This window comes from Trematomus bernacchii, unplaced genomic scaffold (genome assembly GCF_902827165.1).
Source record: "Trematomus bernacchii unplaced genomic scaffold, fTreBer1.1, whole genome shotgun sequence".
Taxonomy (NCBI): Eukaryota; Metazoa; Chordata; class Actinopteri; order Perciformes; family Nototheniidae; genus Trematomus; species Trematomus bernacchii.
In genome coordinates, this window is record NW_022987828.1 from 6,506,272 (window position 1) to 6,522,421 (window position 16,150).

Below are 16,150 nucleotides of genomic sequence, written 5' to 3' on the forward strand. Positions count from 1 at the left end.
CAGTAGGAGAGACTTGGGTAAAGAGTGTGTAAATGGCGATACATCTGAAGACAGTGATTGGTTGGTTTTAGCCAATAGAGTGTCCCTGTTTTACATATTCTCGTTAAACATGGGAAATCGACTCGCTGGTCGCATTTGAAGACGACTTTCCGCCTCTACTATAACCTTCACATATGTTACGTCTTTCACGCTTCATACGCATAACATGAACACTATATACATGTCGAGGAGCGAGGAACAATATATTCGTTGACACCATGACAGTAAACGGTTGTAGCTTACTCCCTTATATATACACCACGCCCCCTTTACTCTCTTTGGATGTGAGGGCGATCTGGCTGCGACATCTGTCACCCCATTGATCGCTAGGGTTTATTCGGCTGATCTGGCTGGCTAGGCGGGTGTCCCCTTCCTCCCTCACCGCTCCATGTGTGTCCCTCCCGAAGCCCCGCGCTCGGTGGAAGAGGACGGTTCCCCCGGCGGATGATGACCATCCTTCGGTGTACCAGTAGCTGCGCTCCCCTGCTAGAAACCTCCAAACAAGCTCAAGGCCCATTTGTAGGAGAAACGTAGGGAAGTTAAGCTCCAAGCGTCAGACACATCCAAATGAGGCGCTGCACGTGGCAGTCTGCCTTACTTTTTCAATTGTAATATGCAAAATAGGATATTTGATATTTGATATGTAGTAAGTCTTTTTTTTGGCGTTTTCTCTCCTTTTCCATATTTATTCCCTCAATGTTGTAGTTAAGAACGTTTAACGTTTATGCTATAAATGTATAAATAAAGGGGTTGAGACATGGATGTATAATAAGAACGTTGAGACAGGGAATATTCTCCATTGTGTAGTATTACATTACTATGTATGTTTAATTTAATCCCTCATATTTGTTTCAATTATATACATGTTAAAAAACTGAAAGCAGGATTTAATCTCTTGGAACAGTTTTTCAATTTTATTTAATGACGAATGTTTTTTATTTGACGTTTTTGACATTTAATTTTGTTTCACCAGTTTTAACAAGTAGAGCAATAATAACGATAATGTTTCCGACAGGCCCTGAACGCAACATAATGTAACAAGTAAAAACGAGAGCTAAACCTGCGGGAGGCGGGCTGTGGGGGACGGTGCATGATAAGACCAGAAAAGGATACGCGTCGTTACAGTGGTAATCTTATTTATCATAACAAGCCATTTACTCTTACGCGTAGATGTTCGTAGTTTAATTCAAGCTTTGTACCAGGTAAGTTAACTCATACGCTTTACAGCATAGCAATGTTAGCAATAAGCTAACAGTACTGACGGAGTTGCTGACTTCCAAACCCAACCCGATACAGAGAGCTAGCTAGCTTAACGAGCTAACATTAGCAAGGTTAACGTTACCGAGCGAATTGTGTCAGCCTTTGCTGTAACTAACTCTGAACCAAAATCCTCGGTTCAGTTTGTTGGTTTTATAAAAGGAAACATTGCTTCATATTTTGACAGAGAGATGACTCGCTAGTTTCCTGCAATATGTTTATTCTACACGCCAGCTAATGGTGTACCTTAGCATTAACGTTAGTGGTTCAACATATTCTGCCAAACGTTGCTTGTGAATTGTTCTTTCTATTAGTTGAGTAACTAAGAATGTAACATACTAACTATTAAAGCAGTCACGTTGGGGTTAAACCTCGCTGTCACATACGCATGAAGCATAAACTTACTGCAGAAGCGTTTATATGTTAAATAAAGTACTTTAAATGACTGGGTTGCGTTCAAGTAACGCATTTGAACCTGTGTTAGCCTGGGTGCACATCTCCCTTTTTCAAACTCAGTCTGGTGTTGATAACTAACAGCCAAATACAGTATGCAAGCTATGTGACGCAGGTTACTGCGGTTTGCACTGCTACTGACATTATTGGGTCTTTGGCTTATTGGTCCCCTGAGTATTAATTGTTGTATAAATATTCTGTATATTTATGCTTTTTTTCCTCTCCCTGTAGGTGAGTTCTAGCAAGGATGACGATGCCGCACGTAGGGGCAATATTTGGAGCAATAGCTGGAGTGATGGCCATCATGCTGCACTCCTCTATTCACAAGATAGAAGAAGGACACCTCGCTGTGTACTACAGGTATAGAACCGTAGTATTGTATCTGTGCCTGAAAGTAATTACAAATATGTACTAAGAATACGAAAGGTATTTGTTTGTAAGATAATATGATGCATGTAAATATTGCTTTGATATGGAAATATAACCGTAGACACTGAGTTTGCATGCTCCAAACCTGTTTGCACAAAGAGAAAAAAAGAGAGGCCATTGCCACACTCTCCAGAAAGGTTAAGTCCAAATGGGAGCATGTTCTTACAGTTTTCTGAGTTTCTACAAATTAATTAAATTTATTAACACACACTGATCCCACTCGCTGGTCCCTGCACGGAAATTAAACTGAATAGAACTTCACAACTATGAAATAAAACATATAGGAGGTATTTAACTGTTGAGAGTGGTCATTGTATAGACCGAATACCAGAAACACCCTGTGACGTAAAGCAATGATATAACATGCATAACTACAACCTCTTAAATGACTGTTACACCTGAATAAACGTTTCAGTCTGTCTCTTTTTCCACCTTTGTTTAAATATAATCTGATGTTGAGATGGCCAAATCATTTGTTTGTATTTGTTTTAGGGGTGGAGCTTTGCTGACAACTCCCAACGGTCCAGGATATCACATTATGATGCCTTTCATCACCACCTTCAGATCAGTGCAGGTAAACGTGCCATTCAGCCCTGAAACCTGTTAGCTGAGTTAGCATAGCCTTGTGCAATGTAAGATTCAACTAGAAGGCGTTGGCTGATGCATGAAATCCAGAAAGAGATCTTCTATAAATAAATCAGCAGCAGTAGGCAAACAGTTGCAATTCACCCATGACTGCAGTCACTCTATTTTTTATTCGACCTTTAACTCTAAATTACATTGAATATCATATAAATCTGTTATCAGCATTTGTTGACATGAAAAATGAAATTCCAGAAATATGAAAGCAAATCTTTTTTTTTCACTTCGTTATTGGCTGAACATCAATAATAAAATACTATAAAAACAATCTTTAGTCAAGGTCCACTGACTATCTCTCTACTGCATCTCATGCTCAGAGGTCGATCAACAATGCATGACCCATTTGAATTGTCTTTGAATAAACATTATTTTGTTAAGCATCCTATTTCACAAGGTTAGTTATGAACTTTCACGATTAACAAGTTAAAGTTAATGTGTCACTTGTGTGTATAATGTGCATATTGTCTTTGGTTAACTTAGAACAAACATGCACTTTATGTAGTATTATTTTAGGCAAATATAACCTTGAAAATGTCCAGAAACATAAAAGGATCCACGTAGAAGGAGAATAATCTCAGAACATGTGTGATCCAATGCTTTGATTCTCATTGATTTTTGTTGTGCGTTTCAGACTACTCTTCAAACTGACGAGATCAAGAACGTGCCTTGTGGAACAAGGTAAAGCCGAGCTTATTGATGAAGCTGTTAGAAATTGATCACTCATTCGTGAAGACGATTATGTGTCTAACACATTTTAATTTCCCTCACAGCGGTGGTGTGATGATCTATTTCGACAGAATAGAAGTTGTGAACATGCTCGTCCCCTCAGCAGGTACAACACGTTCTTATTGCAAAAGTTCCTCATTTGGTTGAAACATTACCTGTGCCAGCTGCTCGACATTAAACAACTGTTGCATTTGTTCATTTGTTTGCAGTGGTGGAAATTGTGAGGAACTACACGGCAGATTATGACAAAACTCTAATTTTCAACAAAATTCACCATGAACTCAACCAGTTCTGCAGTGTGCACACATTACAGGAAGTCTACATCGAGCTGTTTGGTGAGTCTGCTGCTGTTGTTTCATTGTGATGCAATACATAGGAGTGCAACCCGTGCTTTGTGTTCATTCCTAAAATGTGATACCAAGGACGTTAAGTATTCAAACAGCTGCTGTTTTTTGTTTTTCAGACATCATAGATGAGAACCTGAAGGTTGCTTTGCAGAAAGAACTTACTATTATGGGACCTGGACTTACAATTCAGGTATTCAAATGCATGCAATCATACCTTGAGTGGCACACTACATACATTGGGATTCTATTCTATTCTATTTTAGGGAGGGACCAAAGTCCACCTTTGTAAATGAAAGGGGTTCGCTTGATTATCAACACAAGACTAAAATGAAGCACAATACAAATGTTATCTCAATTTATGTGATATTTTTATGCATTTGCAGATTGATTTGAAAGTGAACTATTTTTTTTCTTTTCTTTCCTATGCACCGTCTCAACCTCCTGATGAAGGCAGTTCGTGTTACCAAGCCAAAGATCCCTGAATCTATCAGGAGGAACTTTGAACTCATGTGAGTGTGTACATCTCTACTCACTAGCGCAGTCTTAGTGCATGTTTCAATTTCTCGCCTGTTCCCCACCCACTCAGTTCAAGTAAGACCACACGGAAAGAAAAAAATATTTGCAAAAACCTGTTTGTGTGTATGTGCACAGGGAGGCAGAGAAGACCCGTCTGATGATAACAGCACAGACTCAGAGGGTGGTGGAAAAGGAGGCCGAGACCGAACGGAAGAGGGCCATTATTGGTAAATGTGATGTTTCTTTACTGTAAATCAGCCAGCAAGGCTCTTCATTTGCATTTTAAAATTTGAGTTGCTCCTAAAGTTACATCTGTTAACGCTCGCATGTCTCTCCGTCACACAGAGGCTCAGAAAGTGGCTCTGGTAGCAGAGATCCAGTTCCAGCAGAAAGTGATGGAGAAAGAGACGGAGAAGAAGATCTCTGAAATCGAGGGTCAGCCTCCCTGCTTTTACTTCTCTCCTGTCAGGTGATGTGTGTGTTCCTGTGAGCAGCTCTGTCATGTGTCTATCTTCAACAACACTGTCTTTGTTTCAGATTCTGCCTTCTTGGCCAGGGAGAGGGCTCGAGCTGATGCAGAATATTACACTGCTGCCAAGTTTGCTGAATCAAACAGGGTAAAGAGACGCTGTTGGCATCATTTCATACAAATACATCTAATGGATTTTTATATAACAATATATCTACTATTCTCTCGTTGTGTTGTGGTTGAGGCAAAGTTGCTCTGGAATGATTCCGTTTAAAGCATCATGTAATGCATCATTTAATGCATCATTTATGCAAATTGGGCCCACCGATACTGAAACTTGAATAGATGTATTTGGTTACATGTGTGCAGCTGGTGATGCTCAAACTGTTTCAAAGGTGTTTTACTTTCTTCTCCCACATCTCTACCGGCCTGTGCTGTAACTGTTCAACCACTTTTCCTAACTTAAAGGAATCATTTGACACAAACAGCCCTTTGGTATTTGATTAGCTCTTTGCCACAGCACAATGCTATTTTGATTTCATTTGTGCTCGGAGCCCAGCTCTCTGAAAAACATATTTTTTCCTCAAGAACCGTGGTAACAGGGGTAAGTAATTGAAACGAAAAGGGTCATTTAGCGGGGGAAGTATAATTTCCAAACTGTTTTCTTTTTTTGCAACATTACGAGAGGCTGCTCTGATTGATTGCAAAAGATGAATCATTGTCCCCTGAGCTGAATGGACCCTGAAGAAACTGCTGTTAAGCTCAGTGTATTTCATATGTTGGAGTGCTCCTGTTGTGTGCTGTAGCGCCTCAGCTCTTCCCTCTGAATGTTGATGCTATCAACCACCTCCACACTCCTGAATTCGCCCCTTTTTGTTTTAGAACCAAATGCTCCACAGGCGAGCCATCTGCAATGTTACATTTGCTTTAGCCATGCTGTAAATCATCATGTCACATTTAGATTCATACCAGAAGTGATCATGACCTAACCCTAACCCTAGTCCTATTACATATCGTTGTGTTTCTTCTGCGTCTACACAGGTGAAGTTAACCCCGGAGTACCTGGAGCTGATGAAGTACCAATCCATAGCCGCTAACAGTAAGATCTACTTCGGCCAGGACATCCCCAACATGTTTGTAGAGGGAGCCGACAGCCCCCCTAAGTCAGCGCGTCCCCCCCACAACGCTCAGACGGAGCACTGAACTCCAGATGACGGGAGGGAAAGCTTTGCAGCTGGTTTGGTGAATAATAAGGCACTAAATGGCAAAGAAAGAGTGAGATAGATTGATGACAAGCAGGAGTGAGAGCAAAAATAATGCGAGAAAAAGGGAACTTTTTTTTTTTAACCTTCTAATCTTTTTGGAGGGCAAGTTTTAGGAAGGAGAATGATGCCATAGTGAAAAATTAACAGCATACTTAATGCTTCTGCTTGAGAGAGCGACAGCAAGTAGTCGCCCTGATTTACATGTGCTTGCAATCAGTGCAGTGTTTAACTCGGCTGTTAGATCTGCATCCTTTTCATGTGTTGTATGCAAGAGGAGAGATTTGTGATAAATGATTTTGGAGGATTCATTTCTGGTTGAGTAGGACTGGAATCTAACAGGTGACACTAATTAATTAAATGCTGTATGGTTTGTGTAAGTGTGGTGTGAGGAGGCAATCTTCTCTTACACTAAATCACTCGTGGGCTCTTCTCTCTCAACATGAGTCAGTGTGAGGTCTGTTTAATCCCACTTCATATCTAACCGTTCCATTTGGCTGAAATCCTACAGACATGAAAACTGAGATTATTTCAAACAATAGCGTTGTAGAAAAAGTGGCCTGACTTTGTTATACTTTCCCCTGATTTCAAATAGAACTTTACGGATACTCAAGTCTTTAAAGGTGGAGGGGTATTGTGTGTTTATATAGTTAATAAACTGTGGTGTCAGATTAGTAGTAATGTAGTAGCTTGGTGGTCGTTTGCTGTTATTAGATGTGGTTGAGTGCAGCCTCTTCAGAAAGACTTGAGATGAACCTGCTGTGGCATTAACTGTGAGCTAAAGGATAGTCCTCTTAAAGCTAATTTAAACCCATAGAAAATAAGGTAACTGATATTAGAGTGAACCAATAAAGCATTTGATTTATAGTGCCACAGGGTGGAGTCCGGATTTGTATTCCTCGTTGAGATGTCAGCACATCTTTCTTTCCTACGTCTGGTTTTGATTATTAGGGCCATCCATGCATGTGGAAATGTGTAGTGGCTTGATTCAGATGATTATTAGCGCCTGCAATTGTCAGCCAACTCTTGTTATGCAGCTTATTCAGATGTGGTGAAATGTAAATTCTCAGGAAATTGACTTTTATTTTGTTGAAACAGTTGCTCAATGTTGCTGAAAATTAAAAAATTAAAAATTGGACTCTGGTGACACCAGTTGGATAATCAAAGCTTTGGTTATCCACATTAAAGGTGTCATTTTGAGTCCACCATCATTTTATTGTACCGTCTATTCGTAGTCGGTGCAAATAAGGTCTTGAAAAAAACAGAAGAGAATAAGACAATGGCTAACTTCCAATATCAATGTTTATATTTTCCTGCAATCCAAGAATTGATAGAATGCAAAGTGTATTCATTCTTTGCTAAAGAAGATAATACACAGCTCCTGATTACAGTATTAACTTAGGTAGAAATGAATTACACTTCTCATCAGTTTTGTATGATATGAGTTCCAGTACTACACAATAACAAGCTTTGGTTAATGTTGATGAAGCTGTGGCTTAAATAAGATGCAAGTTGGTGCTAGTTTTAATTATCTGTTTAAGCTTGTGGATTTTGTTCAGCTCTACTACATAATTCTTCCACTATCAGAATGCAAGCCTTAAATATTGATGGGTTAGCCTAGACTTACGATTAAGTGATTCTTATATACTATAAAGCTCCTTTTAACTTAACTGTGAGACCTCTTAAGATCTTGGATGTACATAAAGAGCTGCGGCCTCATCATAGACTCTGTGGAGACAGAACTAGCAGTGGGCGCTTCAGGTGTTCACAACATGTCGTGATGTTTACTTGACCTACGAATGGCACGAAAGGCTTCTTTCTGCGTTTGCTTTGGTGGTGGGTTCAAATAGAAATGCAAAAGAGGGGAATTAATCACTCATGAAAATGATTTTTTTTCCCGTCTATTTTGTACGGTCTGTGAAAATTCAACATTATCTCCTTGTTTTAAAAGATTTATATGCAAAAATGTTTTCAAGTTTTGACAATGTTCTTATGTAAAATAAAACCTATTTTGGTACCTCTCTTCTCCAACTGTGCTGCTTTGTGTGTGGACAGGATGTAGTACAGATGTACACCAGCAGGGGGAGAGCTAACTCCATGGATACTGAATGCTCTTTATATCTGAGACACGTGGGGATGGAAAGACAAAAGAAAGAAGATCAGTTTAATAAAGTTAAAGGGAAGAATAAACACCAACTTATGGGCTCATTAAGATAGTCATGTGATAAGATGTTAAGGGTAGTGTTGTGTAAAAACCAGGTGGTAAAGTACTCAGATCTTTTATTTAAGTTAAAACGGCAGTATAAAGATACTCAAGTGAAATAGTTCTGCATTAAACATGGCATTCAGGTAAAAGTACAAACGTATGAGCATCAAAGTATACTCAGTATGAAAACGTACTTGTTCATAAGGCCCACAAGTATTCTAATAATATATTATTGTATTCTAACTACTGATGCAGCCGGTAAAGGATATATAACATGACAACATAATAGTTGAATTTAAAATCATGCTTAGGTACTGTACTTGAATAAATGTGCTTAACATTCAAATCTAAACAAGGATTTGAAGAAAAGGACAGTGAAACCCAAAGTTCCCATAGCTTTTAGGACACTTAAACTGATAATGAAAGGTTTGCTTTTGGCTTTGGTTTTGAATGTAGGCCAAACAAAAGTTTTCTAGATTTGTGGTGTAGAAGTTTTTTCCGCTTGTTTATAAAGGGTGAAAAATGATCACAAGTTCAAAATCCTATGTGACACCATGAAACACTATCATTATACTCTACTGCATTTCTTGTCCAAAAACATTTGAAATACAATGTACATGTGTTGGCTTGGGACTTATTTAGATATACGAGTGCTTTTGGCGACAGAAGGAACATTTACTGAATAACCATACACAATCTATCACACTCTCTGTTCTAACCCACATCATGAGTTGCTAACATTACAAAAACAGAAATGTGTTTGTCAAGTCTGTAAAATGTTTATCCCAAGAGGCTGACTCAAAGCCTGAAGTCCTGTCCTCAGCACGGCCAGTCAGCTGCTCACAAGGGCTTTCCAGGAAGCACTCAGCGTTGTGTGTGAGTGTGTGTGACCACTGCCTGAATGACCATGAGGGATGGCTTCCTCTTATGACCTCCAGGCCTTGAACAGCCAAAACATCAGTACTTGCTTTCAGAGGGAGGGTGTTTAGTCTAAACCACATCTGGTTTTTCCTGATGTCAAAATGAGTGAGAAATACGATCTTAAAACATGTTTGTGAGTAAATAAACCTCACTCATCCACATCTTGTTGACCTAACTGAGGCTTTACTGTGGATGTCTGGGTTCATTTTAAAGGGTGGTCTGATTTGATGTCAGGGGGTGCACACACACATCAAGTTTTAAGCCCCCGCCTCACAGGAAGTGGTGTCAAGGTCACGTTTGCTGCTTCCTTTGGATGAGCCAGCGCTTCTCTTTTCCTTCCTTTTGCCCCTGATCCTCAGATCCTGCTTGAACCTCCTCCCCTCGACTCCTCCCTGGATCTGTCCCCCCCACCCCGGAGACAGAAGGGTGCGGTGGTCTCTCACGTGTAGGCCTATAAATGTGATTCATCAGCTGGAGTCAGCACCATCATCAGTAGCTGCTCTGTTCCGCAGTGTATCTCACATTCCTATCCTGTGTGTGTGCAATACACTCACTCATTAAAAGAGCATTGGCGTTGTTATTTCTCAGCACGTTTCTCAGTACATTTCTGCGACCTTCAAGATGTAATTGGTAGCTATTATATAAGTCGGCTGTAAAATATAGGCCCTAAATGGAATGTTGTGTCTCATAAGTGTCATGTGAAAAGGTTTGGATGTTTTTCTTCTCGTTTATTCTCCTGTTGCGAATTATCACTTTGTCTTCCGAGGGCCCATTCTCAATCTTACACACAAAGGTCAATGGACTCCTCCTTGAGGGTAATACTCAGCCTGTGAAACATTTGTATTTTGTAGTTCTAAAAAGGGCTTTGTTCTGAGAAAAATACTCTGATTATGTCCTCAGGGTTACCTTGAGTTAAGACCTGGTCACACTCACACCATGTAAAACTGGTCAATTTCGTGGTACATTTCGCAGGGGTGAAGTCAACTGGTGAAATGGAGGACGGTAGCTGAATAGCAGTGTGTCATCCACCTTTATTTAACATAATCTATTGGAGTATAAACTGATCGAAACAGAGATCTGCAGATGGTTTTAAAGACCGTCTGCAACAGTCGAAAGAACATGTCTTTTGAATTAGTGAACTTGTGTGAACCTACCGTAGAGCTGGAGTAAATGGCCCAGGAGAGACAAAACAGGAAGAAGCTCGGAGCTGATTGGAATGAATAGCTGGAGCATGTATTGGCTGGCTAGCGTGCTAGTAGTTAGCTTGCCAACTTGTTCATCACCTAACCACAAAGTTTAGAGTCATGAAGGATGTTTTAAATGCTAATGTAATACAAAAAAACATCAGTACATTCAACATGAGTGTATTTCTCTGAATACACAGTAACCCTCTCAGACACTTTAACTTGGAGTATATCATACCCAGTACTACAATTCCCTTTATACTTAGCCCCACAAGTTCCTCTGATTGACACAAGTTTTCTGCATTAAGGCTTATCAGGGGATGTTTGTTTTACCTTTACTGCTGCGACATTCACTTCTGATCCAAAGCTATAAAAAACGTTTTTTGCAGTGAGTGTGCAGATGCTTTGAGGACGTTAGACAGCCTATAGCTCCCACAATGTAGCTAAGATACCGAGTGAGCTGTGTTCTTTATTTAGTACTGTATTTGTTTCACGTAAGTATAAATATTAAAAAAGTGATTTTTGTCTCAGTGTTATTTTATTTGTATAGGTAATCAGCAGCACAGTTTCAGTAATATTGCTATAAGCGTGATAATGGTGATAGATGGTGATAGATGATCAACCTGATGGAACATAGCAGGCAGCTGGAGGAGATACAGCTCAGCAGGTAACCTGTCTCTTGTTATTCCACACCAACTGAGGGGGCAACATCAAAGACAACACAGCGACAGACACACACTTGACGGACAACATTGAGCAACCCGCCCAACCCCAATTTACTGGCATGGCCTTCAAGAAAGGGAAGTAAACTTTCAATAGACAGATTGCAGGCTGTGATCTGTGTCAGTTTATTACTATATATGGTCATCCGTCAGCTTCATTGTGTGTTTAGTCTGAAACTAATGCTTGAATCAGGGGAAATTAAGATGTTATTAATAACTGCATTCTATATTTGTCCATCTTCACACTTAAACAGGAACAAGAGTTGCATAGAAAATGAGTGATGTAATATGTGACAGTCACAGTGTATATTAACACTGCCTATCATTTTGTCTGGTTCATTTTAATACTTCAAATTTGTAGTCTGCTCCTCTCTACTCGTGTTCAAACAGAGGATTTGGAGAAAGTTTAAATTATGTATTGAGCACTTGGAGGTCAGTCGGCAGTGTGAAGGCACAGCAGGTCAAAGACAACTGAACACATCACTTTCAACACAAAAAGCGACTGTCTGTATTAAACAATCATAATTATCATGAACCTTTTACCGGAGAAACGTATTAGATAATACACAAGGACATAATATGCAATATCTGCAAAAATAATTATTTTACAGAGAAAGTGATGTTGCACTGCCCTTGCTAAATCTTAATCTTAAAAATAAGCCAAATTAGATAAATCTCTTGAAGCATCATTTCACCATACAACTTGGAAAACAAGACCGTTTTAAGACAAAGCACATCTGTCTCACAGTCACAAGTGTGATACATTTGAGTAATAACCTCAGAGTAGTATATATGTATATGAACCACGATTAAAGTTTTTAACAAAGTAAGAGTTTATTGGAGGTGATGTTAAAGAGTCACAGAGCTACTATTACACATTCTCTGTGTACATGTGTGTGTATCATTGAGTACTGCCTTTAGCTTTGTACTTCTCCAGATGCCGCATCAGGTCTTCAATACGCATGTCCTTCAAGTGCACCAGATGCTCTAACCTGTTCACTTTCATCTGCATGATCTACACACACACACACACACACACACACACACACACACACACACACACACACACACACACACACACACACACACACACACACACACACACACACACACACACACACACACACACACACACACACACACACACACACACACACACACACACACACACACACACACACACACACACACACACACACACACACACACACAGTTGCAAAAAGGATGTGGTTAAAACTACGTAAGCTTTATTTCTGAAGCTGTGAATTATCTCAATAATGAAAACTTCCTAAAGTTGTAAGGAAATGTAACACCTTTGTGTCATTTTTCTTTCTCAACATGCTGATGTGGCCACAGGCAGAAATGAAAAAAAAGTTATATCCGCTCAGCAGAAGCTGACTCAGTGACACATATGTTTAACACACACACACAAACACACACACACACACCTGCAACAATAATTAATGTGTGACACAGCTATACCCTAGGGTGCATCAAAACGGAAGACAATTTTGTTCACAGATGTTCTGACAGTCAGTCACATGTGTGTGTGTGTGTGTGTGTGTGTGTGTGTGTGTGTGTGTGTGTGTGTGTGTGTGTGTGTGTGTGTGTGTGTGTGTGTGTGTGTGTGTGTGTGTGTGTGTGTGTGTGTGTGTGTGTACCTCCACAGTCTCCTGCAAAGCCATGACATCTTTCTCTTTTTCCTGCAGGATTAGCCGTACAGAAGGGTCCATGTCTGGGTAAAACTGTGCTGTGTTCTGTGGCTTACTGTAAAATACAAACCAAAACAGTTATTATTATAAACCCTGCTTTTGATTAATTTAATACACATTATAAAGTAACTTTTAGTCATACCCGCCATTTTTTATTCTGCTCTTTTCATCTTTTTTCATGGTATCTCGTGCCGGCTCAGCCACACGTTCTGCTTCAGTCTGAGGACCTTCTGATGACAACAAAGTAAGTATATAACATCTCACTATAATGTGAACACAAAATGATGACTAACAACTGAGACCTGCAGTTTCATGGATGAATGCTAAAAGCATTCATCCATGTATAGACACAAGCAGGGTAAAGGGAGGAGGAAAGGAATGGTAAGATAAGAAGATGGAGAAAGAGAAAAATGAGGAGGCCTTTAAGTCCTCCAGTGCTGAGCTCAGGCCAGCGATAAAAGCCATCTGGTGATGTTGGGAGCTGATATGAGGTCCTGAGCTGTGTGACTGATAGCGGATGGGGTGTAGATGGAAGAGGAAAGAGCAGGGAGGAGGTGCTGGTCTGAGGTCAGCTGTACAGGGTTGTTTCAGGGACGGATGAGGTGTGGGAAACGGAGGAAAGACACGTCACCGATTCACTCCCTAAAGGTCGTGCCATTCTCTAATCAGTCCTGTGTGATGCTGTTAAATGTAGGCCTGTTTGTGTCTGTGTGCGGCCGCTGTTATCTGGGGGGGAGATTAGAATGAACTGAGTAGTTAGCAGGACACAATCGCTGATAATATCAGGGCAGACGGGCAAAGAGAGGGCAGGAAGTAAAGAAAATATTGGAAATAACGTGATTTCAGATCAGATTTGGCCTTCACAGCAGCTACTAAACAATCCTCTTAAGACAAAATAAAACATCAGTGTGTCTCAAGTATTACGTTTTTGTATTTGTCAGCATACAGCACCTTTAAAATGTGTCTAAAGTTATACCAACTTCCCATCTAGGGCTAAAAAAGGCACATTTTATACTGTGGAGCTTCAGTCATGCTTGCAGACTGTGCACTGTGTCAGCTAATACAGCCCACAAGAGACACTAACAGAGGGAAATATCATCAATCTTAGGTCAAAACTCAGTCATCACATTTATGTTAAATCAGCAGTCTTTGTTTCTGTAATCCAGTTGATTTCCCTATTTCACTGACTTATAGGAACACTTCTCCCCCACAATGACCCAATGATCGCTTCTTCTTCTGTGTTACCTCGGAATGTTGAAGAAATGTCTCCGCAGTGAACAAAAGATAAAAAAACAACAACTTGTACAGTATAATCTGCTCCTATTGACTTACACTCATTATTTATTCCATTTCTTCAAGTCTTTGTTCACCATGCATGCAGAAAAACAGAGTTTCCTTGACGCATTCAAGGTAACAGTAACTTTACATAATCATTTTGGGGGTGTTGTATTTTTCTACAATTACAGTAACTTATTGTTGTAACTTCTGCAGATATATTGATGCAAGGTCAAATATAAAAAAGGCATGTGATTCAAAAGAAAAGTTTGATAAATGAGTGGAAGAAAGTTTGCGTAAAGGAATAAAAGCTGTCAGGATTTGTTTAAATGGTAAAACAAATGTACTACTCCACCTGTATTAAGTTTCTCCTGGTTTCTGGTGTCATAGTATTCCACATTCTGGTTTAAAAGAAAGACATGTTCAAAATGTGGTTATTTTCCAGCTACAATGGAAAAGAGAGGACCACAGTAATCCTTTATTCTGTAATAAGCATTCAAACAGGACGACTTATAGTATGTATGTCTCTTAGCACACATGCATAAACACACAGTACACACCAGTATATTCTCTGTAGTCTGCTCCAGTTTCTTGTCTATCTTCTGCCTGAGGGCGCTCAGTACTGGCTCTATTACTCCTGAAGTGCTCAGTACAATCTTCCTCACTGTCTCCTCAGGCACGTGGAAGTTCAGCTTGGAAAATACCTTCCTGTCCACAGAAACAAATACAACAACACATGTTTCTAATACAAATAATAAAGTAACTAATCACAATCTGCAAAACCAGTCACATCAAGAACAGCAGTTTGAAAGTGATGATGCATTATTAAAACACTATGGGGGACAATTAGTTTACAGTGAAGACTCATAAATCTGTATCTGGCGCTGTGCCATATCGGCAGCCTGGGAGAGGATGAGTGGGAGTGGGTTGGATTGGTTCTCACGACCAGATGCAGCGAGACCCTTGGTAGTGCTTAGCAAAAGTTATGTCTCAGTGTTAAGCTTGAATAATTGAAAAGCAAAAGTCACTTACTGTGTTAAGAGAGATCGATATCAACTTTTTTAGTGTAGTAATATTGACATACATAAATGAAGTTCCTATGCTTTTAGAAGTATGTCTGAAAACACATATTGTCATAAAATAGACACTGAATAATTCATGTCTGCCTCTGTATCAACATTTTTGATGACTTTCTTTTGTTTATGAAATATGTAATTCATTAAAAGATGCTTGAGACAGTCAACCCATAGGACAACTTTGGGATTTGGCTCAATCTTAATAAAACAACTCCATGTAACACAATCCTTAACCACTTACTGCATTTAGGAGATAAACTGAAGTTAAAAGTGATTTGAGAAGTTAAAATACCATGTCACGTCAACAACCAACAAACACTTTGAATAAACAAACACACAGATAAATAAAGGTGTCTGGTGTCTTGCCTGTTGAGAAGGTTCCAGTTACCGAGCTTCTGCTGAGTGGAGTTTGCAGAGATGTAGTTGTGCGGGTCAATTAGCTTTGGGAAGAAATATTTGACAACCTCTGCAGCCATCACTACAGAGGGTTCACCAGAGAGTCAGTACATAAATAATAATATATATGAGCTGATAAGCTGCGTTAATGTAAACAAGTAGCTGGAGACTTTGAAACACAATTTATACTCGGTCGTATTTCTCCTGCCTGCTTATGAGATAGCCAGGCCGGAGCTCAGTGAATAACTACCTCCGTCACTGAAGTCTCTTGTGATGTGTCTCTTGGGCCGGGACAGAGATATTTTGTCTATCCATGCGTACAAATCTTGCAGTTCCTCTTCGTTCAGTTTTCGTTCCATTTTTCCTAAAACGACATCTGTTTCTGGACACTTTGTATACTGAGCTAGCTTGCTAGCTTGTCCCGACAACTGGTTGTTTAAAACGTTGCTAGGCTACCGATAGTTAAATCAATGGCAACACAGATTATGGCGACTGTCTGGATGACAAGAACGGAGAAA

The 16,150-nt window shown here is 39.8% G+C and overlaps 2 protein-coding genes across 4 annotated transcripts; one reads left to right on the top strand and one right to left on the bottom strand.

The window, feature by feature from the left end:
- The first annotated feature begins 1,064 nt into the window (after positions 1 to 1,064).
- On the top strand, positions 1,065 to 8,168 carry erlin1 (ER lipid raft associated 1). 2 transcript variants are annotated; one of them, XM_034151897.1, is made up of 12 exons: positions 1,065 to 1,166; positions 1,981 to 2,109; positions 2,671 to 2,752; positions 3,452 to 3,498; positions 3,591 to 3,652; positions 3,756 to 3,881; positions 4,010 to 4,083; positions 4,344 to 4,402; positions 4,545 to 4,636; positions 4,755 to 4,844; positions 4,947 to 5,026; positions 5,920 to 8,168. In XM_034151897.1, the coding sequence occupies exons 2-12, from the start codon at positions 1,997 to 1,999 to the stop codon at positions 6,079 to 6,081; spliced, it is 987 nt and encodes a 328-aa protein (XP_034007788.1). In that variant the 5' UTR covers positions 1,065 to 1,166; positions 1,981 to 1,996; the 3' UTR covers positions 6,082 to 8,168. The 2 variants fall into 2 exon arrangements, with proteins under 2 accessions (XP_034007788.1, XP_034007787.1); XM_034151896.1 differs by having other exon boundaries at positions 1,075 to 1,241.
- A 3,849-nt stretch (positions 8,169 to 12,017) lies between these two features.
- On the bottom strand, positions 12,018 to 16,073 carry spef1 (sperm flagellar 1). Of its 2 annotated transcripts, none has more exons than XM_034151907.1 (7): positions 15,883 to 16,073; positions 15,603 to 15,714; positions 14,721 to 14,868; positions 14,516 to 14,561; positions 13,028 to 13,112; positions 12,835 to 12,940; positions 12,018 to 12,188 (listed from the first exon to the last, which is right to left on the bottom strand). In XM_034151907.1, the coding sequence occupies exons 1-7, from the start codon at positions 15,989 to 15,991 to the stop codon at positions 12,075 to 12,077; spliced, it is 720 nt and encodes a 239-aa protein (XP_034007798.1). In that variant the 5' UTR covers positions 15,992 to 16,073; the 3' UTR covers positions 12,018 to 12,074. The 2 variants fall into 2 exon arrangements, with proteins under 2 accessions (XP_034007798.1, XP_034007797.1); XM_034151906.1 differs by having other exon boundaries at positions 13,028 to 13,115.
- Positions 16,074 to 16,150: the final 77 nt, after the last annotated feature.

Bases quoted from the DNA above. Each gene is read 5' to 3' on its own strand.
- erlin1 (XM_034151897.1), top strand. From the start codon at position 1,997: ATGACGATGCCGCACGTAGGGGCAATATTTGGAGCAATAGCTGGAGTG. The intron at 4,403-4,544 runs GTGAGTGTGTAC...GTATGTGCACAG, and splicing joins AGGAGGAACTTTGAACTCAT to GGAGGCAGAGAAGACCCGTC. The intron at 5,027-5,919 runs GTAAAGAGACGC...GCGTCTACACAG, and splicing joins AGTTTGCTGAATCAAACAGG to GTGAAGTTAACCCCGGAGTA.
- spef1 (XM_034151906.1), bottom strand. From the start codon at position 15,991: ATGGAACGAAAACTGAACGAAGAGGAACTGCAAGATTTGTACGCATGG. The intron at 14,869-15,602 runs GCAAGACACCAG...TTCTGTGGACAG, and splicing joins AACTGGAACCTTCTCAACAG to GAAGGTATTTTCCAAGCTGA. The intron at 14,562-14,720 runs GTGTGTACTGTG...CTTTTAAACCAG, and splicing joins AGACTACAGAGAATATACTG to AATGTGGAATACTATGACAC.